The sequence below is a fragment of the Canis aureus genome, chromosome 1 (genome assembly GCF_053574225.1).
Source record: "Canis aureus isolate CA01 chromosome 1, VMU_Caureus_v.1.0, whole genome shotgun sequence".
Classification (NCBI taxonomy): Eukaryota; Metazoa; Chordata; class Mammalia; order Carnivora; family Canidae; genus Canis; species Canis aureus.
Window position 1 is genome coordinate 116962866 of NC_135611.1, and position 25311 is coordinate 116988176.

Sequence of the window (25311 nt, forward strand, 5' to 3'; positions counted from 1 at the left end):
AATCTGTCACAAGGGTCACATTAAGTGGTCAATTCATAAAAAGAATATAACAATTATAGATATATGTGCATCCAACATCAGAGCATTTAAACATATAAAGCAAAACTGACAGATATGAAGGGAGAAGTAGACAGCATTACAAAGATAGTAGAGAAGTTTAATACCCCACTTTCAACAATAAGCTCTTTCAGACAGAAAATCAATAAGGAAAAAGTGAATAACACTTGAATAACACTTTAGACCAAATGGAACTAATGGACATACACAGAACATTCCATTCAACAGCAGCAGAATACACATTCTTCTTAAGAACACACACAACATTCTCCAGGATACAACCATTAAGACAAGTTTTACCACATTTAAGACTGAAATCATATCAAGTAACTTTTTTGACTACAATGGTTTGAAACTACTAACAGAGGCACCTGGGTGGCTCAGTGGTTGAGCATCTGCCTTTGGCTCAGGTCATGATCACAGGGTCCTGGGATCGAGTCCTGCATCAGGCTCCTCACAAGGAGCCTGCTTCTCCCTCTACATAGGTCTCTGCTGATCTCTCTGTGCCTCTCATGAATAAACAAAATCTAAAAAAAAAAAAAAAAAACACCTGAAACTACTAACAGGAGGAAAACTGGAAAATTCACAAATATGTGAAAATCACATATTTTCAAGAGTATACACTCCTGAAAAAACAATGATCAAAACAGAAATCAAAAAGTATCTTAAGAAAAATGAAAATGGAAACAAATGTATGGGATAAAACAAATACAATTCTAAGAGGGGAGCTTACAGGGTTAAAAGCCTACATTAAGAAAAAAAAAAACTTAAGTATGTAATTTCATACCTCAAGGAACTAGAAAAAAATAACTAAGTTGTAAGTTTGCATAAAGAAGGAAATGATAAACACTTATGATCAGATATAACTGAAAGAGACTTTTTAATTTTATTTTAAAATTTTATTTATTCATGAGAGACAGAGAGAGAGAGAAGCAGAGACACAGGCAGAAGGAGAAGCAGGCTCTTCGCAGGAGCCCAATGCGGGACTCCATCCCGGATCCCGGGATCACGACCTGAGCTGAAGGCTGCCGCCCAACCGCTGAGCCACCCAGGCGTCCCAAAAGAGACTTTTAAAAAGATAGTAGAAAAGATCAATAAAACTAAGACTTGGTGTTTTTGAAAAGACCAAGTTGAAAAAAATAGAGAGAGGGTTCAAACAATATTATACACAAAAGAAGAGTGTTCCAATATTGCAGAGCAGGCAATGAAAAGAGTTGGAACAGAAAGAAAATAAAATGATGGCACAATGTCTGTAAATCCCTGGGAAATACAGAAAATAAATTAAAGAGGGCTAAATTTTGAATAACGAGAATTTCATGAGTAAAAGATCATGAAACTATGATTACTCCACTTTTAACCAAATAATTTAAAAAAATTAATCCCTGGAAGAATACAAAAGAATTGACAGCTATTGTTGACCTCATGTAGGTAAAGCAGGTAGCTATAGAACCAGATATTAAGGAAGCTTTACTTTTTACTGTTTGATAACTTTTGAACTTTGTAGCATGTACTTTTATTACCTAAAACATTTTTTTTTAATTAAAAAGTCAACGTAACATTAAAACATGGCTGGTAATCTAATCAATGGAAATAAAAGAATGACAAGGTAGAATGTTTATTATATGATCATTTGTGATGAAAAATAGAAATGACTGAATATCTACAGTAGGGAATGGCTTAAAATACAGACATATATCCCATATTAGAAAATCCTAAAGCTTTAAAAACAATGAGCTAGAAATATTCTGAAGCTTTAAAAATAATGAATTAAATCCATATGTAGTCACCTGGGAAAATGTCCACAATTATTCAAATGCAAAAAAAAAATTGCTATGCCACTACAGGTGGTATGACCTTCCACACATATACAATAAACACTTCATATTTGCAGGTATGTTTGAACAGGAAGGAGCAACACACACATATTGGCGATCTCAAGGATTTGTGTGAGGGGAAGAAATTGTTTTCATTTTATTTCTGCCATGTTTTACTGGTTTCATTAAAAACACTTTCATAAAATTTATTTTCAATACTGGTTATTATAACTCAGAAACTGCACTGAAACCAGAGCAATTTCAGTTTTTTACCTGTTAATTACTTTTCCATTTTCCTGCTTGAAGGTTTTTTTTTTTCAAGAATTACTGAAATAAATCAATACTAATGAAATTCAGTATTTTACCAACTTTTACCTTGAAGAAAAAAAAAAAGAAAACCTATATTTCTAAAAATAATATCATGATGTTAGACTTGGGTGAGCAGAGAGGAAAGGAAGCCTTACTGGCACCTTAATGGTATGAAGTGCCTTATGTAGATTAAACTGCAAGCCATGATTAAAGGCCTTTCCACACTCATAAGGTTTCTTCCCAGAATGAATTCTCTGATGGTGTGAGAAGCTTGAATGATAGCTAAAGGCCTTCCCACATTCTTTACATTCATAGGGCTTCTCACCAGTATGTATTCTCTGATGTTGAATAAGGTGTGAATGAAGTCTAAAGGCCTTACCACATATCAGACATTCATGAGGTTTCTCACCAGTATGAATTCTCTGATGTCTTTTGAGGTGTGAGCACTGTCTAAAAGTCTTCCCACATTCCTTGCACTCATAGGGTTTCTCACCAGTATGAATCCTCTGATGTAGAGTAAGTTGTAAGCCATCACAAAAGGCCTTTCCACATTCACTACATTCATAAGGTTTTTTGCCAGAATGAATTTTCTGATGGTGAGAGAAGCTTGAGTGATAGCTAAAAGTCTTTCCACATTCTCTACATTCATAGGGTTTCTCACCAGTATGAATTCTCTGATGTATAGTAAGGTGTGAGCGATGCCTGAAAGTCTTTCCACATTCTTTACATTCATAGGGTTTCTCACCTGTATGAAGTCGTTGATGTTCAGTAAGCTGAAAGCCACGAATAAAAGCCTTCCCACACTGCTTACATTCATAAGGTTTTTCACCAGTATGAAGTCTCTGATGTTGAGTAAGCTGTGATCGCTGCCTAAAGGCCTTCCCACATTCCTTACATTCATAGGGTTTTTCACCAGTGTGAATTCTCTGATGCAGAATAAGTTCTGAGCCGTAATTAAAGGCCTTTCCACATTCTTTACATTCATAGCGTTTTTCACCATTGTGGATTCTCAGGTGTTGTTTAAGTTGTGAACAATGAATAAAAGCCCTCCAACATTCCTTATATTCACTGCACTTGCTACTATCTTGAATTCTCTGTTTAGTAAGATACGATGTATTAACAGTTTCTGCACATTCCTTACATTCAGAACGTTTTTCTTTAGAATGAGTTCTTTTGTGATGACTAAAAAATAAATGGTAACTGAAGTTTTTCCTACATTCTTTACATTCAAATATTTTTTCTCTATTATAAAATTCCTGAGTGAGTAAAGTATGTTGGTTAAATATAGGCAAGTGTTTGTGGTTGATAACAAATTGCCTGAAATAGTCTTCCTGTTCCTGTTGTGTCTCAAACTGACTACTGCATTCCCAGATATCTCTGAAAATGGACTTCTCAGGATTATGACTTTTAAATTGTTCCATGATAGTCCATCGGGATGGCTCTGTCTCATAAATGTCTCTTTTTGGAGATAACTTCTTGGCCTCATACCTGGACACCAAGTCTGAAAGATAAGAAACACATTTAAATTGCTAGCTTTGTGTTACAAAAGAAATAAAATATCTATGGTAGAAAAGAGAGGTAACTGAAAAATAATTCACATAAGAAATGAAAAGCTTGGAGAGCTCTTAAATACCATCATGCAACTAAATGAAAAAAAAAAAGGGTATGAACACAGATAAATGAGAGTTCATAGGACAAAGTGAAGGAGTTAACAAGTCAGTAGTTCTGAAACTTTTAAAAAAATATTTTTTAAGCGATCTCTACACCCAACATGGGACTCAAACCCACAACCCCAAGACCAAGAGTCACACACACCACTGACTGAGCCAGCCAGGTGCACCAATGGTTCTGACATTTTGATCTATCTCAGAGTTTGTTGCAATTATGAGTGTTTAGGAAACATTCTAGATAAAATGAAACAGTATCTACCAGAGTCAGTTTTAAAATGAGATCAACTGGGCAGCCCCAGTGGCGCAGCGGTTTAGCGCCACCTGCAGCCTGGGGTGTGATCCTGGAGACCCAGGATTGAGTCGCACGTTGGGCTTCCTGTATGGAGCCTATTTCTCCCTCTGCCTGTGTCTCTGCCTCTCTCTCTCTCTCTGTGTTTCTATGAATAAACAAAATCTTTAAAAAAAAAAATGAGATCAACTGAATCAGAATGTACAAGAGTATATGTTTAACACTTTACACCAAGCCAAAAGATTTTGATATGGAGACTGCTAATTGCTCCCAAATGTATATCGTATATTGATTGAACCTATGGTTTTTAATTGAGAAAAAGGCTACCCAATATAAACACTGCATTTCTTTTGCAGAAGAATATGCAATATAACTGGATTCTGCCTAAAAATATGTGTATTATATAGTAGTTTCTGAAATGTTAAAAGCCAGGTGATCCATGCCCTATATCCTTTATTCTTCCATTTCCTCAGACTGCAATGTGGATGTGGTATCGTGTCACATTATGGTTTTGCAGAGAAGAGCTTCCAAACCAGCTTGGACTTTATTTTTTTTTTAATTTTTATTTATTTATGATAGTCATCATAGAGAGAGAGAGAGGCAAAGACATAGGCAGAGGGAGAACCAGACTCCATGCAGGGAGCCTGACGTGGGATTCGATCCTGGGTCTCCAGGATCACGCCCTGGGCCAAAGGCAGGTGCTAAACCTCTGCGCCACCCAGGGATCCCCAGCTTGGACTTTAATACAAGAGAAAATTAATCTGCTATATCATTTAAGTCATTATTGAGTCTCTGTCACATGCAACCAAACCTATAACCAAACTAAAGTAGCTTCCATTGAACTGAAATGTAAAAATCCAATTCTTTATCATGAGAACACATGGCCCTCTTTTTACTTATATGACCTCATTTTGAGTCCATTCCATTTTATTCATGTGCTACAACAACACTAACCTCCTTTCAACAATTAGGATATCCCAAAGTCTTTCTTGGAGCTTTTCAGAGGCTGTTTCAGAAGAAAAAGCTTAAGACTGATAGCTGTATAAAGCATTCTACTCTAACATATTTTCCCCCCATTTTCCTAATGATCAGCCTTTGGGTTGTTTTCAATTGTTGGCTATTATGATTAGTACTGCTATGATTTCTTTAGGTGGAAATAGGACTTTCTGCTAAATATATACATTTAGGAATGAAACTGTTGTATTATGGGATATACATTTGTTCAGAGTTGACAGTATCCAATAGTTTCATTTTCTTATCACACTGTAAAAGAGTTCCATTTCCTCACATCCTTACCAACACTTAATGTCTATCTTTTTTTTTTAATTATTTATTTATGATAGTCACAGACAGAGAGAGAGAGAGGGAGAGAGAGAGAGAGGCAGAGACACAGGCAGAGGGAGAAGCAGGCTCCATGCACCGGGAGCCTGACGTGGGATTCGTTCCCGGGTCTCCAGGATCATGCCCTGGGCCAAAGGCAGGCGCCAAACCACTGCGCCACCCAGGGATCCCCTGTTAATGTCTATTTTACATTCAGGCAAACTGGCAGATATGTTATTATATTCTACTGTGGTTTAATTTGCAATTTCCCTGATGACAAGTGAGGCTGATCATTTTTCATATGTTTATTGGCCAACTGGGTATCTTCTTTAATAAACTGCCAACTCAGATATTTTGTCCAATTTAACTAATTTTGTGTGTGGATAAATTCATATAAAATCTGCCAGTTTAACCATTTTGAAGTGTATAATTCAGTAACTTTGAATACATCCTCAATGTTGTGCTACCATCAGATCACTAATTCCAGAACATTCTCATCATGCCAAAAAGAAACCCCACATCCAGTCATTTCCTATTCCCTTCTTACTCCCAGCCCCTTGGCAACCACTAGTCTGCTTTGTGTCTCTATGAATTTGTTTTTTCTGGAAATTTCATACAAATGGAATCATACAATATGTAACCTTTTGTGTCTTTTTTCATTCACTATAATGTTTTCAAGGATCAACCATGTTGTAAAATGTATTAGTACTTCATTCCTTTTTCAATGGCTGAGTAATATTCAATTGTACAGATGTAACATTTATTGTTTATCCATTTCATCAAGTGATGAATTCATTTCATTCAAGTGTCATTTGGATAGTTTCTGGGCTATATTGTTCTTTGTAGGAATTCTTAATATATATTCCGAATATAACCAACATATTGCAAATATCTTCTCACACTCCTGGGCTGGCGCTTTTACCCTCTCACAATACTATGTTTTGATGAATAGAAGTTTTTAATTTTAAGGCAGTCTAATCCCAAGGTCATGAGAATATACTCATATTGTTTTCTTGAAGCTTTTACTATTTTGCTTTTCATATTTAGACCTATAATCTACCCAGATTAGATTTTATGATGTGAGATAGGACTCAAGATATCTAGCTTCTGATGTAGTTATGTACCACTATTGATTGAAAAGACCATCCTCTGCCTTTCTCTGTAATTCATTCCAAAAATATTTCAACTCCCATACCTGTTAAAACATTTCTAGCTAAAGTCAATAACAAAATCACTTTGCCAGAATCAGTGCTCTAGTGCTCATCATCACTCTACTTGACTCATTAGCAGCATTTGACATAAATGACCAGTCCCTTTGCTTCCTATATACCATATTCTCCTGATTATCCTACCTTTCTACTTTTTTCTTTCTTTTTATTTATTTTTTAAATGTTTTATTTATTTATTCATGAGAAACACAGAGAGAAAGAGAGGCAAAGACACAGGCAAAGAGAGAAGCAAGCTCCATGCAGGGAGCCCGACGTGGGATTCAATCCCGGGTCTCCAGGATCACGCCCTGGGCTGAAGGCAGCGCTAAACCGCTGAGCCACCGGGACTGCCCTACTTTTTTCTTTTTAAATATTTTATTCATTCACTCATGAGAGACAGAGAGAGAGATGCAGAGACATAGTCAGAGGGGGAAGCAGACTCCCCACAGGAAGCCCAATGAGCACCTCGATCCTGGGACTCCAGGATCATGCCCTGAGCTGAAGGCAGATGCTCAACCACTGAGCCACCCACGCGTCCCCCTACCTTTTTACTTGTACTCAGTTCCCCTTAATGTATCCTCTTCTACTACCTGACCTCTATATATTGGAATGTTGTGGAACCCAGGCTCTGGGTAGCCGTCAATATCTACTCTTTCCTATAACAGGTCTGACTTAAATTCCAGTCATAAACTCCTAAGTCCTAAATTGATAACTCTGACTTTATTTTAAATTGTGGCAAAATATACGTAACATAAAATTTACCATTTTAACTATTTTAAGTGTATAATTCAGTAGTGTTAGGAATGTTCACATTGTTGCACAATCTGCATAACTTTTTCAACTGAAATTCTGCACTCATTAATAACTGACCCCCATTTCTTCCTCCCCTAGTTCCTGACATCCACCATTCTACTTCTATTTGACACACGCCACATTTTCCTTATCCACTCACCTGATGATGGGAGACCTAGGATGCTTCCAAACTTTGGCTCTTGTGCATGATGCTGCTAAGAACATGGGGTGCAAATATCTTTTGAAGTTGCTGTTTTCAATTCTTTTGGGTATATATCCAGAAGTAGAATTGCTAAATCATATGATAATTCTCTTTTTAACTTTTTGAGGAATCATTATATTGTTTCCCACAATGGTGGCATTTAAACGCCTACCAACACAAAGGTTCCAATTTCTCCACATCTTCACCAATATTTGTCATTAAAAAAAAATTTATTTATTTATTTATTTATGTTTGTTTGAGAGAGACAGAGCATGCACACATAAGGGGAGCAGCAGAGGGAGGGGGAGCAACAGAGTGAGAGGGAGAAGCAGGCTTCCCGCTGAGCCCAGTGTGGGGCTCAATCCCAGGACCCTGGGATCATGACCTGAGATGAAGGCAGATGCCTAACTGACTGAGTCACCCAGGCGCTCCTTGGTTTTCTATAGTAACCATCCTAATGGATGTGAAGTGATATTTCATTGTGGTTTTGATTTGCATTTTCCTAATGGCTAGTAATGTTAAGCATCTTCTTATGTGCTTACTGGACACTTGTATATCTTCTTTGGAGAAACGTCTATTAAAATCCTTTTCCCTTTTTAAATTGAGTTGCTTGGTTTCTTTGATGTTGAGTTTTAAGATTTCTTTCTTTCTTTCTTTTTAAAAATTCCATTTATTTATTCATGAGAGACACAGAGAGAGAGGTAGAGGGAGAAGCAGGCTCCATGCAGGGACCCCTATGTGGGACTCGATCCCAGGACCCCAGGGCCATGCCCACAGCTGAAGGCAGACGCTCAACCACTAAGCCACCCAGGTGTCCCCTGTAAGATTTCTTTATATGTCCTGGATATTAACCCCTTGTCAGATATGATTTATAAATGTTTTCTCCATTCAAGAGGTTGCCTTTTTACTTTATTGATTGTATTCTTTTATGTATATACTTTTAGCTTTTATCTTGTATTCAATACAAATCTAATAAAAATCTCTACAGTATTGCTTAAGGAACTTAAAAAATATATTCAAAAATATATTTGGAAGAACAAACATTTAAGAACAGCCAAAATACTACTGAAGATCAAAGTCAGATAATTCATCCTGCCTATGATAAAGACATCATAAAGACTTAAAAATTAAGAAAATGTGGTATTCAGACAGGCACTGAGCCAAGGAAAGACAAGAAGCAGACCCACATAGGAAGCATTAGAGATCAGTGATGAAAGACTAATTTAATAAATGATATTAGAACTAGCTACAGCTATAAAAAAAAATCACTCAGGTTCTCTACCATATATTATAAATACATAAACTCTAGGTGGATTAAAGACCTACAAGTTAAAGGAAAAGTTGTAAAGCTTATGGGAAAAAATGTGCATATATATTAAGAGCATACCTAAAGGTAGAATGGATTTCTCAAACAAGACACAAACTGGCTAACTAGAAAAAAGATAACCTAAAAGAAAAATTGGCAAAATATATGTTTAGGCATTTCACAGAAGAGGAAACACTAACAATCATGCAAAGATGCTCAAACTCATTAGGAATTAAGGACATTCAAATTAAAATATAATGAGGTATCATTTTATACTCATTAGATTGGTAAAACTTAAGATATCTAAGAATTTTACTCATTGTTAAGATGTTGAACCAAAATTATTAAACATTGCAGTGGTAATGTAAATTAGTACCAACACGCAGGAAAACAATTTGGTATAACATAAAGTGGAAGATGAACATGTTCTATGATCCAGCAATTCCAATAGTAAATATAGCCTGGAGAGAATCTTGTATTATTTGATTCAGGAGACATGTAAGAATGTTCATTGCAAAAAAAAAAAAAAAGAATGTTCATTGCACCATTGGGCATACTAGCAAAAACTTATGAGCCCAAATTGTAACAGCCAGAAATTTATAAAATGAAACATTATACAGCTGTGAAAATGAACTCAGGCATAAAACAATACGGGGAAATTATTATAAACCATGTGGTATGAAATAACTAAATCACAAAAAACACATCTCAGTATCATCTTTGTAAAACTTAAAAATAAGCAAAACAGAACAAATAGTATTTAAGGGCATATGCAAATGTCATGAGCTATTTTTAAAAACAGAATAATCATAATAAAATTCAAGATAATAGTTACCTTTAGAGACGTAGCAGGGAAGGGACCAGGGAAAAGCATTGCATTGCATTGGTAACATACCAATTCCTAAATAATTCACCAGATAGACTCCTCAGATTAAATAAAACATCCCATTCTCTTTGGAATACATTGTGTCAGGATCCAGCAAGATCAGTGGTACTAGTTAGTTGGCTACAAGTATCCAAGATGATCCCAATGGTCAAGTTGTATGCCTGCCAGAAATCAGCTGTGTTTGTTCCCCTCCCTATATATACCAAGAGATGAAATGAATATGAAACCTGGTTGTTTCACTAAACTGTTTTGGAAAGATCACATAATGGCAATCATTTAAGAAAAGGGAAAAAAATGCTACAAGAAAAAGACTGGTGGTGGTGACATAAAAATGAAGTACTCCACACACAGTCTTTATGATCTTCCCCTTCTTTAAAAAAATCAAAGCAAATATCACACAAAATGAACATTCCAAAGTTCATTTTATTTTTATTTAAAAAATATTTATTTTAGAAAGAGTGTGCGAGTGCACAAGTGGAGGGAGGAGCAGAAGGAGATGGAGAGGAAGAGAATCTCAAGCAGACTCTGTGCTGAACACAGAGCCTGATGAGCGGCCTGACCTCACAACCCGGAGATGATGACCTGAGCCAAAACCAAGAGTCGACACTTAACCAACTGAGCCACCCAAGGACCCCTAAAGTTCATTTTTAAAGGAAAATTTAAAATCTCAATAACAAAGATTGTGTAGAATCCCTCTTCCCTGCTTCTATCCTAGATAAAACCAAAAACCCTCAAAATTACCTTTCATACAACAGTAACTTTGAAAGCTGGAAGAAGGTTAATTGATTTGGACTCCGTGGACTTGAGGAACTACCACATGGTGAGTTCCCTGGGTTTTCTTTTCTTGCCTGTTTTTTTATTGTTTAAATCCACTATAATTAATATAGAATGTTAAATTAATTTTGCATATACAATATAGTGATTCAACAATTCTATACGTTATTCAGTGCTCATCACATTTAAGGGTACTCTTAATCTCCTTCACCTATTTCACCCGTTGCCCCAGCCACCTCTGGTAACCATCAGTTTGTTCTCTATATTTAAGAGTGTTTTTTGTTTTTTTGTTTCATTCTTTACACAAGTAAAATCATATATTTGTTTTTCTCTGACTACTTTCACTTAGCATTATACCTTCTAGATTCATCCATGTTGTTACAAATGGCGAGATTTCATTTTTTTATGGCTGAATAATATTCCATTATATATATTAATATATGTATACATATATATTACATCTTCATCCATTCATCTATTGATGGGCACTTGCATGCTTCCATATCCATGCTATTGTAAATAATGCTGCTATAAAAATGCTGCATATATCTATCCAAATTAGTACTTCCACATTCTTTCTGTAATTACCCAGTAGTGGAATTACTGGATTACATGGTAATTCTATTTCTAGCTTTCTGAGGAAACTTCATACTGTTTTCCACAGTGGCTGCACCAGTGTGCTTTCTAACCAAACATGCATGAGAGTTCCTTTGTCTCCACATCCTTGCTCACACTTTTATTGTTTTTGTGCCTTTGATTTAGCCATTCTGACAGGAAAGATGTAATAGATACCTCATTGTGGTTTTAATTTGCATTTCCCTGATGATCTGTGACTCTGTGACGCTGCACATCTTTTCATGTGTCTGTTGGCATCTATATGTCTTCTTTGGAGAAATGTCTGTTCATGTCTTCTGTCCAATTTTTAATTGGATTATTTGTATTTTGGGTGTTGAACTGTATCAGTTCTTTATATATTTTGGATACTAGCCTTTATCAGGAATGTCATTTGCAAATGTATTCTCCCATTTGGTAGATTTTCTTTTAGTTTTGTTGATTATTTCCTTTGCTGTGTAGAAGTGTTTTACTTTAATGTACTTCCAATAGTTTATTTTTACTTTTGTTTCCCTTTTCTCAGGAGACATATCTAGAAAAATATTGGTACAGCCAATGTCAAGGAAATTATTACCTATGCTCTCTTTTAGGATTTTCATGGTTTCAGGTCTCACTTTGTAGGCTTTAATCCATTTTGAGTTTATTTTTGTGTATGGGGTAAGAAAGTGGTCCAGTTTCATTCTTTTGCATATGGCTGTGCAGTTTCCCCAACATTAGTTGTTGAAGAGACTATCTTTTTCCCATTGGATATTCTTCCCTCCTTTGTCTGAGATTAATTGACCATTATAAATCATGGGTTTATTTCTGAGTTTTCTATTCTTCTCCATTGAACTATGTGTCTAATTTTATGCCAGTACCTACTGTTTTAATTACTACAGCTTTGTAGTATATCTTGAAATCAGCTATTGTTTCTTCAGATAAATTTTCTGCCCTTCTCTCTCTCTCTTCTCTTTCTGGGATCCCTATAATGTGAATATTTTTGTGCTTGATGGTGTTGCTGTGTTCCTTTAAACTATTTTCATTTATTATTTTTTTCTCCTGTTCAGCTTAATTGGTTTCCATTATTCTGTCCTCCATGTCACTGATCCATTCTTCTACTTCCTCTAGTCCTCTACTTATTCCATGTAATGTTTCTTAAATTTCAGTTGAGTTCTTCATCTCAGATTCGTTCATTTTTATACCTCTTTGTTGAGGGTTTCACTGAGGTCCTCCACTCTTTTCACAATTTTAGTTAGTATTTTTACGACCATTACTTTAAATTCTCTATCAGTTGTATTACTTATCTCTGTTTCACTTAGGTCTGTCATTGTCATTCTGTCCTACTCTTTCATCTGGGACATATTCCTGTCTCCTCCTTTTATCTAACTCTCTGTGTCTATTTCTATGTGTTAGGAAAGTCAGCCATGCCTCTTGCTCATGAAAGTGGTGGCCACGTGAAAAAGAGGTCCTCTAGTACCCTGCAGTGAAGTGTCCTCCATTCACCAGAACTTGGCACTTCAGGGGTGTCTCCTATGTATGTTGCATGTGCCCTACTGTTGTGGTTGAGCTGCATTTGCCTTCACTCTAGTCATCTGAAAAAGTTCTCTTTGTCTGTTGTGAGCTGAGTTTAGTCCTTGTGTTGTTACTGAGCCAGTAAGAGGATGCTTTGGGCTTAAATTGGCCCAGAGCAAGTGCTTGCCAGAGATACAGTAGCACTGAACTTCAGGGTGCTCTCCTTGTGTTTTTTCTGAGAAGCTGTCATTGATGAACAGGGCCTGCAGTCAGAGCAGATGTCTGCCCCCAGCCCACTGCTAAAGCCTCAAACTGATGTGGTTATTTTCCTCTGTCCACATGGCAGGATACTTTGGAGTGGTGCTGGCCCCTGTTGGAAGTGTCTGCACACAGTCATACTTGTGGTACTACTTTGGAGAACTCCTGCCAGGCCAAGTTGGAGAAGTGAGGTCCACAGGAGAACAAAGGGGAAGGCGTGTGGTGTTAGCAAGGTTTGCACTGGTCTGCAATGGGAGAGAACCTGTAGCCACTCTGAAGAACTGCTGAAGGAGGGTCCATAGGAGAGCATGGGGACAGGGTATGCTGTTAGCAAGCTAGACTGTTTTGGCAGTCTTCGAGTCATTTTCTGAGTTATTCACATTGATGTGTTATCTAGGTGTATCTAAGGGATGAGATAAGCTTAGGATACTCTTACTCCACCATCTTTCCAGAAAGTTTTCCCCTGGGTTTTCTTTTTATTTCTTATATACCCTCATAATGGGCACTGGACAGCAGCCCTACAACCTGGAACCATTTAGAGGTGCACACACACAAGCCAAGAGAAATCTACTTTCTCCAGCCAAAAGACCAGGATCAGGGAAGCCCAACAGACTCAGTGGGATCCCCAGCACCTGCTGCACAACCTAGACCATAGTAACAGTTTCATCAGCCAGCTGCAGTTGGAGCAAGAATTCTGTAACTGATGTATCAGTAGCTGCAGCAAGAGGAAGTCTTTTGATGTTCAAGCCCCCAGTTCACAACCAGAGCACTGGCTGACAGATCAATTCACCCAGAAAGGAACCATTATAGAGTCTTGCATCTCCCTGACCTCTGCCCAGTGGCATAAGGAAATCCATGACCAGTGCCTTCTGATCTCAGTGAAGCTAAATGTATCTCAATGACTTCTGCCTCCCTCATCCCACAGAAGATAGCATAGCTACACTGGGGATCCACAGAAGCTTTCTGTCCTTGCAGAAAACACTATCAGAGATTGAGCAGGACTTCCAGCAGTACTAGAGATTTAAAGCATATCAGAAGAGCATTGAAAGGGCTCTGAAAACTAAGCTTCCATTAGAACCAAGACTTATTAAAGTACACCAGATCTATACGCTAAAACAAACAGCATGACTCCCTACTAAAATCGATTTAAATAGAATCAAAACTCACTTCACATAAAAATGAAAATGTTGAGGATACAACAAATCACTTGTCATACCAAGAGTAAGGGAAACCAATATCTAAAGGAGAAAAGACAATCAACTAAGACCAATACCAAGGTCTAGCTGACAAGGCTTTTAAAGTAGTCTTCATAAAAAATGACAATTACAAACTCTTTAAACAAATAAAAAACCAGAATATTTCTTTAAAAAAAAAAAAAAGACTTTATTTATTCATGAGAGACAAAGAAAGGGGCAGAGACACAGGCAGATGGAGAAGCAGGCTCCATGTAGGGGAGTCCTGGGACTCTAGGATCACACCCTGGGCCAAAGGGAGGCGCTCAACCACTGAGCCACCCAGGCGTCCACAAAAACAGAATATTTCGTAAAAAAATAGTACTTATCAAAAAGAAGGAAATGAATTGAAAAAATATAATGGCTGTGATAAAAGACACGCTAAATGGTAGCCAGAGTAGACATAACAGAAGCTGGAAATCAGTGAACTTAAAGACAATTTATATAATCTGAAAAACAAAGATAAGAAGGCTTAAAGAAAAAATAGTCTCATTCCTTGTGGGATAATAACAAAAGATCCAACATTCATATTATCCGATTCCCAGAAGGACAGGAAAAAGACTGTGGGGCTGAAAAAAGTATTCAAAGAGGTAACAGTTGAACTTCCAAAATTGCATACAAATCTATAAATTCAAGAAACTTAGCAAATAGCTATTAAGAAAAATCCAAAAACAAACAAACAAAACAAAGACACCCATTTCTAAAAACTAGACAAAGAAAAACATTTTTAAATAGAAACATACATCATATATTGATGATAAACACCAATTCAAAAGACTGGATTTCTCATTTGAAACTATGGAGACCAAAATGAAACAGCACAACAGTCTTCAAGTTCTAAAAGAAAAGAACTAAAAAAAAAAATAAATAAAAAATAAATAAAAGAACTGTGAACCTCAAATTCTATACCCATTGAAACTATTCTGATTTTTAAAAGATTTACTTACTTATTTTAGAGAAGGAGAGAGTGCGTGGGGTGGGGGAGAGGCAGAGGGAGAGGGAGAGAAAAACTCAAGCAGACTCTGAGCTGAGCTTGGAGCTTGATGTGGGGCTCAATCTCACAACCCCAAGATCAATCTGAGCTGAAACCAAGAGTCAAACACTCAACTGACTGCACCACCCAGCCACTCCTCCATTGAAACTGTTCTTAAGGAATGAAGCAGAAATAAAGGACAAAGGAAAACTAAGAGAATTTATTGTTGCACTCATGCCCTTAAAGCATGGGTAAAGGAAGCTCGCCCCACATAAAGAAAATAACATTAGAAGGCTTAGACCTTCAGATAGGAAAGAATAATAGAATGAACAAAATAGAAGAAAACATATGATGCTATCTTTTACACCATGAGTTTCTTTAGTCCTATTTAATGGTAAAGCAAAAATTTTAACACTATCTCTTGTAGTGATCTTCAATGTATGTAGAAGAAATACTTGAAACAAATATACCAAAAAAGTGGGGAGAGTAAAGCGATCTAAATGGATGTAAAGTTTCTACATTTTACTTGAAGTGGTAAAAAATAAAAACCAACAGGCTGTGATAAGTATGTAGATATATGCTAATACTTAGAGCAAACAATAAATATAAAAATACAAAAGCAACGTATTAAAAAACATAAATCAAAATGGCACTCTAATAATGTTTAGGTAACCCACAGGTAGGCAAGAAAAAACAAACAGAAGAACAAGAAACAGAAGAAAATAACAAAATGGCACATTGAAGCCTTAACATATCACTAATTTTTTTCAATAATTATTTTAGAGGTAAATGGTATAAATCACAATTAAAAGACATACATTGGCACAATGGACAAATAACATGGTCCAACATGGTGACTATAAAAATCTCATTTCAAACACGACATAGAGGGTTTAAAGCAGGAGTGGAAAAATACATAGCATGTACACGTTAATCAAAAGAGCAGAAATTGGGCAGCCCTGGTGGCGCAGCGGTTTAGCACCGCCTGCAGCCCAGGGCATGATCCTGGAGACCCTGGATTGAGTCCTACATCAGGCTGTCTGTATGATGCCTGCTTCTCCCTCTGCCTGTGTCTCTGCCTCTCTCTCTCTCTCTCTGTCTCTATGAATAAATAAATAAAAATCTTTAAAAAAAAAAGCAGAAATTTAAAAAAGAAAGTAGAAATAGCTATATTAATATTAGATAAAATAAACTTCAGAATAAAGAAAACTAATAACCACCATTGACAGAACTTCAAAATACATAAGCAAACACTGGGATAGCTACAAGGAGAAAGAAACAAAGCACTTTTATACCTGGGGATTCAAATACCTTACCTTCAGCAACTGATAGAACTACCACACAGAAAATCAGCAAGGACATAGAAGAACTGAACAAGACTATCAATAATAGGATGTAATCAACATTTATGGAACATGTCACCCAACGACAGCAGAATACACAATGTTTTCAAGCATACAATGAACATTCCCCAAGACAGACCACATTCTAAGTCATGAAGCAAATCTTAAATATAGAAGAATCAAAATTTAAAAAATGAAAAAGAAATAAAAGAATCAAAATTACAGTGTATGATGTGTAGTAAAGAATTTAAGCTTGCCCAAAGAGAGATCTGGCTTTGTCTTCATCTCCAGGGAGAAAATCTCCACAAATAATGTCTTTGTTTAGGACCACAACTAACAATGGGATTTATGATATAGACTTTGAGCCACATGGTACCAATTCTCCTCCAGAAAGACAGGAATCCAAAGGTGTCAGCTTCACCTCCTGAGAAGCTGGAAACTAAAGGCCAACCACATGGGCAAGCCAACCCAGAGCCCAACTTTTGTTCTGGACACCAAGATTCAGATTAGTTTTCTTATTTGGCAATACTACATGCATATAGTTACACACAGTTGATAGGAAAAATTAGCACTGTCCATGACTCCACTGGGTGAGTCCAACTGGAAGCTCCATGTCTGGAAACCTTCTGGGGTCTGCCCATGTGTTTCTTCTCTTGGCTGATTTTAATCTGTATCCTTTTGCTGTAATAAACTATAACCGTAAGGATGACAGCTTTCACAGTAAGCTCTATGAGTCCTTTAGTGAATTATCTAAGGATGTTCTTGGGAATCTCTGAAACTGTTATTGGGTAAAAAATAAGAGAAGACTGTGGACTGTTCCCTCTTTTACATGGGCCATAATGGAATCAAATTATAAATCAATAAAAGAAAGGCAATAGGAAAATCCCTAGACATCTCCAAATAACACACTTCTAAATAATTCATGGGTGAAAGAGAAAGTCTCAATAACAAGAAAAAATTTGTAAGGATTATGAGGACATGTATATATCCTTTATATATATGGATATATATATAATGAATTATAAGGATAAGAAACCGCATATAACTTTACGTTCATAACCCTGAAAACTTAGAAGAAATGGACCCAACTCCTTGAAAATCTGAAACTACCAAAACTCAGCCAATATGAAATAGGTCATCTGAGTAGTCTGGCAACTATTATACTACACCATTAGAACATATGTTCTTGATCTACTACTATAACACTTAGAAAAAGGTATTCCTGTCAGCTAGTAAAGAACCTTGTGGGAATTTTTTTAAAGATTAATAAACACTCTTTTGATTGTGTCCTTTGATGAATTGAAGATTTTAAGTTTAGTGTACTCCCATTTGTCTATTTTTGCTTTGGTTACCTGTACCTTGCTTGGTGTCATATCTGAGAAATCACTGCCAAATCTAATGTCCTGATACTTTTTCCCTGTTTTCTTCTAGTTTTAGGTTTTAAATTTAGTTCTTTAATCTGTTTTGAGTTAATTTTTGTATATGGTGTAAGTAAGGATCCAACTTTATTCTTTTATATATGGATATCCAGTTTTCCCTACACCATTTGTTAAGGATACAGTACTTTGCCCCACTGAATGGTCTTGGAACCCTTATCTAAAATCATTTGGTCATATATCTGAGGGTTTATTTCCAGACTTTCTATTCTATTCCACTTTTTTTCTTAAGATTTTATTTATTTATTTAGAGAGAGAAAGAGTATGCAAGTGAGGGGAAGGGCAGAGGGAGAGAAAGAGAGAAAGAATCTCAATCACATGTCATGCTGAGCATGGAGCTCCATATGGGGCTTGATCTCACAACCCTGAGATCATGACCTGAGCTGAAATCAAGAGTCAGACATTTAACTGATTGAGTCATTTAGGCGCCTTTATTCTATTCCTCTAATCTATATGTCTGTCTTTATGTTTGATTGTATAGGTAATTAGTTTTGAAATTAGGTTTTCCCTCATTTGTCTAAAATAGCCTTACTGCTCAACATTCTGGCCAATTGGCCTACTCCTTGAAATAGCTTCCTGCTTCCTGATCATTACTCACTCACCTGTGCACCATCCTCCTGTCACTTCCCTCTCAACCATCCAGGGCTCCTTCCCTTGCTCTAATGAAGAGATCACAGCCGGCTTAGATATAGAAAGTCCTGGTTGTAGGAAAAGAAATGGAGACAAGTGGAAATCAAAGTACCCAAATGCTGTGATTCAGAATTGATAAAATAATAAACTACAGCACAAAATGGTATTTGATAAAATCTAAAGAAGAAAAAAAAATTAAACACTCATATTTAGGTAAATTCATGATAAAAAACAAAGCAAATAAATAGGTTATAAAATACTATTTAAATTAGATAAGTTTTCTGTCCCTACTTTGCTATAAGGAAAAAACAACTTCCTGAGTATACTTATTTCAGATATTTTTTTCTTTTTTTAACTTTTATTTATTTATGATAGTCACAGAGAGAGAGAGAGAGAGGCAGAGACACAGGCAGAGGGAGAAGTAGGCTCCATGCACCGGGAGCCCGAAGTGGGATTCGATCCTGGGTCTCCAGGATCGCGCCCTGGGCCAAAGTCAGGCGCCAAACCGCTGCGCCACCCAGGGATCCCTATTTCAGAAATTTTTCAATGTTAAATGAAAAGTTCTTAGAATGTAACTCTCAAATTGTTTAAAAGAGCACATTTGTTATAGGAAATAGAATAGTGTTCATTTGAGCACTAAATAGTGATATTTCTTGATCCAGGCCATCATTACATTGGGAAAGCTAAAAAGTTTCACACCCAGGATCCACGTGTTTAGTTTGAACCTACACTAGTGCACCTGCAGGTTTAGCAGAGCACAAATGAAACAAAAGATAAAGTGGTTTCTTTCATCATTAACTAACTGATAACTTAAAAATTAACATTAGTATTAAATAATTAAGTTATTAAGCATAAGCTTTCATGGCAGGGAATTCCAGTTCTGTTCTTTAATCTTCAAGAAAGAACATCAATGATAAGGACCAGAGGTGGGCAGCCCTGGTGGCTCAGTGTTAGTGCTGCCTTCAGCCCAGGGCGTGATCCTGGAGACCCGGGGTCAAGTCCCACGTCAGGCTCCCTGTATGGAGCCTGCTTCTCCCTCTGCCTGTGTCTCTGCCTCTCTCTCTCTGTCTCTCATGAATAAATAAATAAAATCTTAAAAAAAATAGGGAAAATGAAAATGCACCCCCATCTAGGTGTGCTCATTTCTACACAAAGAAAAACTCATCTAGTTATTTGAAAGGCAGTCCTAAAATTCATGGTAAAGAAAGCAGAAATTCAAAGAAACAGATTCCAAACTATACGAGGCAGATAACTTTACCCAGTGAAACCAAGTTGCTATAGTTCTCCAGCATCACATCTTTGTACAAATTCCTCTGCGTAGGGTTCAAGCATTCCCATTCTTCCTGAGAGACATCTATAGCCACATCTTTGAACATCACCAACCCCTAAAATGATAAATCACAGTACTATTTTTGAAATTATAAGAATATTTTTCAAAAGGAAGAAGAGGTGCTAAAAGAAAGCATCCAGGAAAAGGATAGTATATATAGTATATAGTGAGTATACAGGCAAAGGTTGGAAGCTTGTGACTAAAAGCAATTTAGCGGAAATGAAGCAGAGTGCCTACATGCTCTCAAAAATTCAATTTTTGGGATCCCTGGGTGGCGCAGCGGTTTGGCGCCTGCCTTTGGCCCAGGGCGCGATCCTGGAGACCCGGGATCGAATCCCACGTCGGGCTCCCGGTGCATGGAGCCTGCTTCTCCCTCTGCCTGTGTCTCTGCCTCTCTCTCTCTCTCTCTCTCTCTCTCTCTCTGTGACTATCATAAATAAATAAAAATTAAAAAAAAAAAATTCAATTTTTGGGGCAGCCCGGGTGGCTCAGAGTTTAGCGCTGCCTTCGGCCGAGGGCGTGATCCTGGAGACCCGGATTGAGTCCCACATCGGGCTCCCTGCATGGAGCCTGCTTCTCCCTCTGCCTGTCTCTGCCTCTTTCTCTCTCTCCTCTCTGTGTTTCTCATGAATAAATAAATAAAATCTTTTTAAAAAATTCAATTTTTGCAGACACATCCTCTGGCATAGGATGGAAAACTGTTAATCAGTCATCTAGAAATTTAAAAAATTAAGTAGAGGCTCCCAATTAACTAGTTGGAAATTTTTTTAATGTTTCCAGAATGTCTTATGAAAACCTCCGTCTTGAGAAAAAGGACTCAAAGATTTTTCTTCATCATATGCATTTTTACTTCTCATGCAAATTATTTAGTCAATATCCAGTGCAGATTGTATTTTCCAAGGATAGATAGAACAACTCCCATCCCATATTTTCTTCTTCAGTGTAACCTTGACATGCTCTCATACCATTGTTGTAAGGTCTATGTCCTCTGCCCTTGAACCTGATCTTGGGAAAACAGTTGTGACTTACCCAACTTATAAAGTATAGCAGAAATGACTATGTGACTTCTGAAGCGATTATAAAAATGCCTCTCCACCCAGTGAGAACACCCTACATCAATTCCCAAAACGTCTATTTAGAAAGATTAAAATTGTGGAAAAGTTCAAAGATTTCCCGTGTATGATTCAATTACCCATTTTTCCCTAACAACACCATTTCCTGTGAGGACATCTCAACTGGATGGCTGGTTTTTCTCCTATAACCTTACTCTGTCCGCAATCTCATTGTGTCCTCTCTTCTCATTGCAGGTGCCAACAACTGTCCCTTCTTATCTAAAATCTAATGTCATCATTTCATCAGACTATACGTGATTATCTTTACCTACTGCAGTGATGTAGTAACATCCAGATTTTTCCCCCTCAGGAATTTTAGCTCCTGGCTCAGTGCCACTATCTCCAATATGACTTCTATCTTAATTGTCAGTGATGATATGTCTTCCACTCCAGTTCACTCTTTATATCACTACCCTACACCTTGTCATCAATAGTAACTTCAACATCTCCAAAATATCCTTCTCTGGTCACTTTTACATTGTCACTTACCACATTCATACCTCTTCTCCCAATTTAAACTCTGTATCAACTAATCATCCAACTTCATAATGGCTCCTAATGTGAACTTCCTTTTCACACTTGCTTAGGAAAGCTTGAATCTTAGATAAATCTCTCTTCCTCCTCTATTACAGTATCTATGTAGCCAAATAGGACTAGAGAAAATCACTAACCTTAATGACAATTTTTTATTTTTATATTTTATTTTCCTTTCTTAAATGGCTCAGAACAAAAAAGAGAAACATTCAGATGTCTTACTGCTACCTTTGTCCTTTCCATTTTGTCTCCCACCTCCTCACCTGTTTTAGATAAGCAATTTTATAAGTTCCTTTGTATGGCTTTGCAATGTTTTTAAGCAAATACAAATACACATACGTATTATTTTTTAAAACCTTTATACAAGGGATCCCTGGGTGGTTCAGTGGTTTAGCGCCTGCCTTTGGCCCAGGGCGCGATCCTGGAGACCCGGGATCAAGTCCCATGTCGGGCTCCCGGTGCATGGAGCCTGCTTCTCCCTCTGCCTGTGTCTCTGCCTCTCTCTCCCTCTCTCTCTCTCTCTGTGTGACTATCATAAATAAATAAAAATTAAAAAAAAAACCTTTATACAAAAGATAACATACTATAATATATACACTGTTCTGTATTTGATTTTTAAATTCTAAGATTAATGGTTTCCTTATTTTTCTATAGGTACATATTATTTTTTAAAAATAATTTTAAAAAATTTTTAAAAATTTATCATAGCTTATTTAACTAGATGTCTATACACAGACACTTGGTTGTTTACAATCTTCTGCTCTAACAAACAATGGTGCAATGAATACTCTTGTAAATACGTTATTTTGTATACATAAAGGCATATCTGTAACAGAAAGTCTCAGAAATCAGATTGTTAGGTCAGAATGGAAAATGCATTGGTCATTTTAGTAGATGGTGTCAAGCTGCCCTCTACAGCAACTGGACCATTTTGTCAGGTGCAGCAATATATGAGAGTATCCATTTCCTCACAGCCAAGGCAGCAAAGCATTTTTTTAAAAGATTTTACTTATTTATTTATGTATGTATGTATGTATGTATTTATTTATTTGAGAGAGAGAGAGAGAGAGAGGCAGAGACACAGGCAGAGGGAGAAGCAGGCTCCACGCAGGGAGCTCGATGTGGGACTCGATCCCAGGACTCCAGGATCGCGCCCTGGGCTGAAGGCAGGCGCTAAACCACTGGGCCACCCAGGGATCCCCTAAGGCATTTTGTTAAAACATTTTGTTTCTATCAATTTAATATGATAAAGAAATCATATGTCAGAATTTTAATTGGTATTTCCTGAATTATGAGTTGAGTATTATTCTTTTTTAGGGTCTTTTATATTTATTTTTCTTAGAAATTTCTGTTCAGGTACCTTGACTCTTTTCCTACTGGGCCATCAGTCTCCTTCTTAAATTTCTTAGTCTTTATAAATCTGATAAGTTCAGTGCCTCTATATGAATTGAAATACTTTCTACATTTCGACATTTCTCTTCTGACTTTGCTTACTAGTTTCTTGTCATGCAGAAGCTTTTTATTTTTATATAATCAAATCATTAAATACTTTCTCTTTTAGTTCCTACAATTTTGAGTCCTAGTTAGAAAGTCCTTCCTCACATCAAAGTTATGAAGAAGTACTCCCATGTTTTAGTCCAGTAATGTTATGATTGCATTTTTAAAACTTAAATCATTCAATTTAATTGGGGTTTACCCTATATGGTAGATGAGATATAGATTGGGCTTTATCTTTTCCAAAATGGCTACCTAGCTATCCAACACTATTTATCAATAGTCTATCTTTAACCAAGGAGAGAAAAGAATTGTATACGAAAATTGTAATATGCTGATGAAAGAAACTTAAGACACAAAAAATGAAAAGATATTCCATGCTTAAGGAATGGAAGAATTAACATTGGTAAAATGTCCATACTACTCAAAGCAATCAACAGATTCAATGTAATCCTTTGAATCCCAATGGAATTTTTCAGAGAATTATAACAAATAATCCTAAAATTTGTAATGAAACCATCAAAAAGACCTCAAATAGCTAGAGCAATTTTGAGAAAAAGAAACAAAGCTGGTGGGCAGGCCCGGCTGTCTCAGCGGTTTAGCACTGCGTTCAGCCCAGGGCATGATCCTGGAGACCTGGGATGGAGTCCCACATAGGACTCCATCTTCTGCCTCTGCCTGTGTTCCTGCCTCTCTCTGTGTGTGTCTCTCGTGAATAAATAAATAAAAATCTTAAAAAAAAAAAAAAAAAGAAACAAAGCTGGACACATTACATGTCCTCATTCCAAACCACATTACAAAGCTATAGTAATCAAAACAGTAGGATATTGCCATAAAAATGGCACATAGATCAGAAAAACAGAATAGGGGCCCACACATACATGGTCAATTAACTTATGACAAAAGAGCCAAAAATATACTATAAAGGAGAGTCTCTTCAATAAATGATGTTGGGAACACTGAACAGCCACATGGAAAAGAATCAAATTGTACCACTATCTTATATCATACATAAAAATAAACTCAAAATGGATTAAAGACGAATATAAATTCTGAAATTACAAAACTTCTAGAGGAAATCATAAGTGCTAAAGATACTTGGCAATAACTTTTTGGATTTGATACCAAAAGAGCAAAGGCGGGATCCCTGGGTGGCGCAGCGGTTTGGTGCCTGCCTTTGGCCCAGGGCGCGATCCTGGAGACCCGGGATCGAATCCCACATCGGGCTCCCGGTGCATGGAGCCTGCTTCTCCCTCTGCCTCTCTCTCTTTCTCTCTCTGTGACTATCATAAATAAATAAAAATTAAAAAAAAAAAAAAAAGAGCAAAGGCAAGAAAAGCAAAAATAAACATATGGGACTACATCAAATTAAAAATCTGCACAGCAAAGGAAACCATCAACAAAAATAAAAGGGAACCTACATGGAGGAAATTTTTGTAAATCATGTATCTGATAAGGGTTTAATAACCAAAATATAAAGAACTTCTACAACTCAATAGCAAAAAACCCCCAAATAATCTGAATTAAAAATAAGTAAAGGATCTGAGAGTAGACATTTCTCCAAAAAAGACATAAAAATGGAAAACAGGTACATGAAAACATGTTCAAAATCACTGATCATCAGGGAAATGCAAATTAAAACCTAATGAGATATTGCCTCACATCTGTCAGAATGGCTATTATCAAAAACACAAAACATAACAAGTGTTAGCAACAATGTGGTGAAAAGGGAACTCTTGTCCACTGTTAGTGAGAAATACAAATTGGTGAACTTACTACAGAAAATAGTATGAAACTTCCTCAAAAAAAACAAAACAAAACAAAACAAAACAAAACAAAACAAAAACAGAACTACCATGTGATCCAGCTATTCCACTTCTGGGCATTTAATCAAAAGAAATTAAAATATCTATTTGGAAATATATTGGGACCTCCATGTTCACTGAGGCATCATTTACAATAGGCAACACATAGACACAAATTAAGTATCCTCCAATGGATGAACAGATACAGAAAATGTGATACACACACACATATACAGGAATACTATTCAGCCATTAATAAAAAAAAATAAAGGAGGGGCACATGGATGGCTAAGTCAGCTAAGTGTCTGACTCTTGATCCCAGCTTAGGTGTTGATCTCAGGGGCCTGAATTCAAACCCTGCATTGGGCTCCACACTGGATGTAAAGCCTACTTAAAAGGTGGGGGGGGGGGTACCTGGGTGACTCAGTCAGTTA

At 36.7% G+C, this 25311-nt stretch overlaps 1 protein-coding gene across 19 annotated transcripts in view; it reads right to left on the bottom strand.

The window, feature by feature from the left end:
• Positions 1–1656: 1656 nt before the first annotated feature.
• The window catches only part of ZNF461 (zinc finger protein 461), a 52171-nt gene continuing 28516 nt past the window's right edge, over positions 1657–25311 (bottom strand). For 11 of the 19 annotated variants that reach the window (XM_077905091.1, XM_077904892.1, XM_077904903.1 and 8 more), the window contains 3 exons: positions 19861–19987; positions 18575–18670; positions 1657–3681 (listed from right to left, as the gene is read on the bottom strand). In XM_077905091.1, the coding sequence (XP_077761217.1) occupies positions 2291–3681; positions 18575–18670; positions 19861–19987 (1614 nt within the window). In that variant the 3' untranslated portion in view covers positions 1657–2290. Of the gene's footprint in view, positions 3682–18574; positions 18671–19860; positions 20009–25311 lie in introns of all 19 variants that reach the window. The other 8 variants (XM_077905880.1, XM_077905813.1, XM_077905751.1 and 5 more) reach the window with 3 other exon arrangements.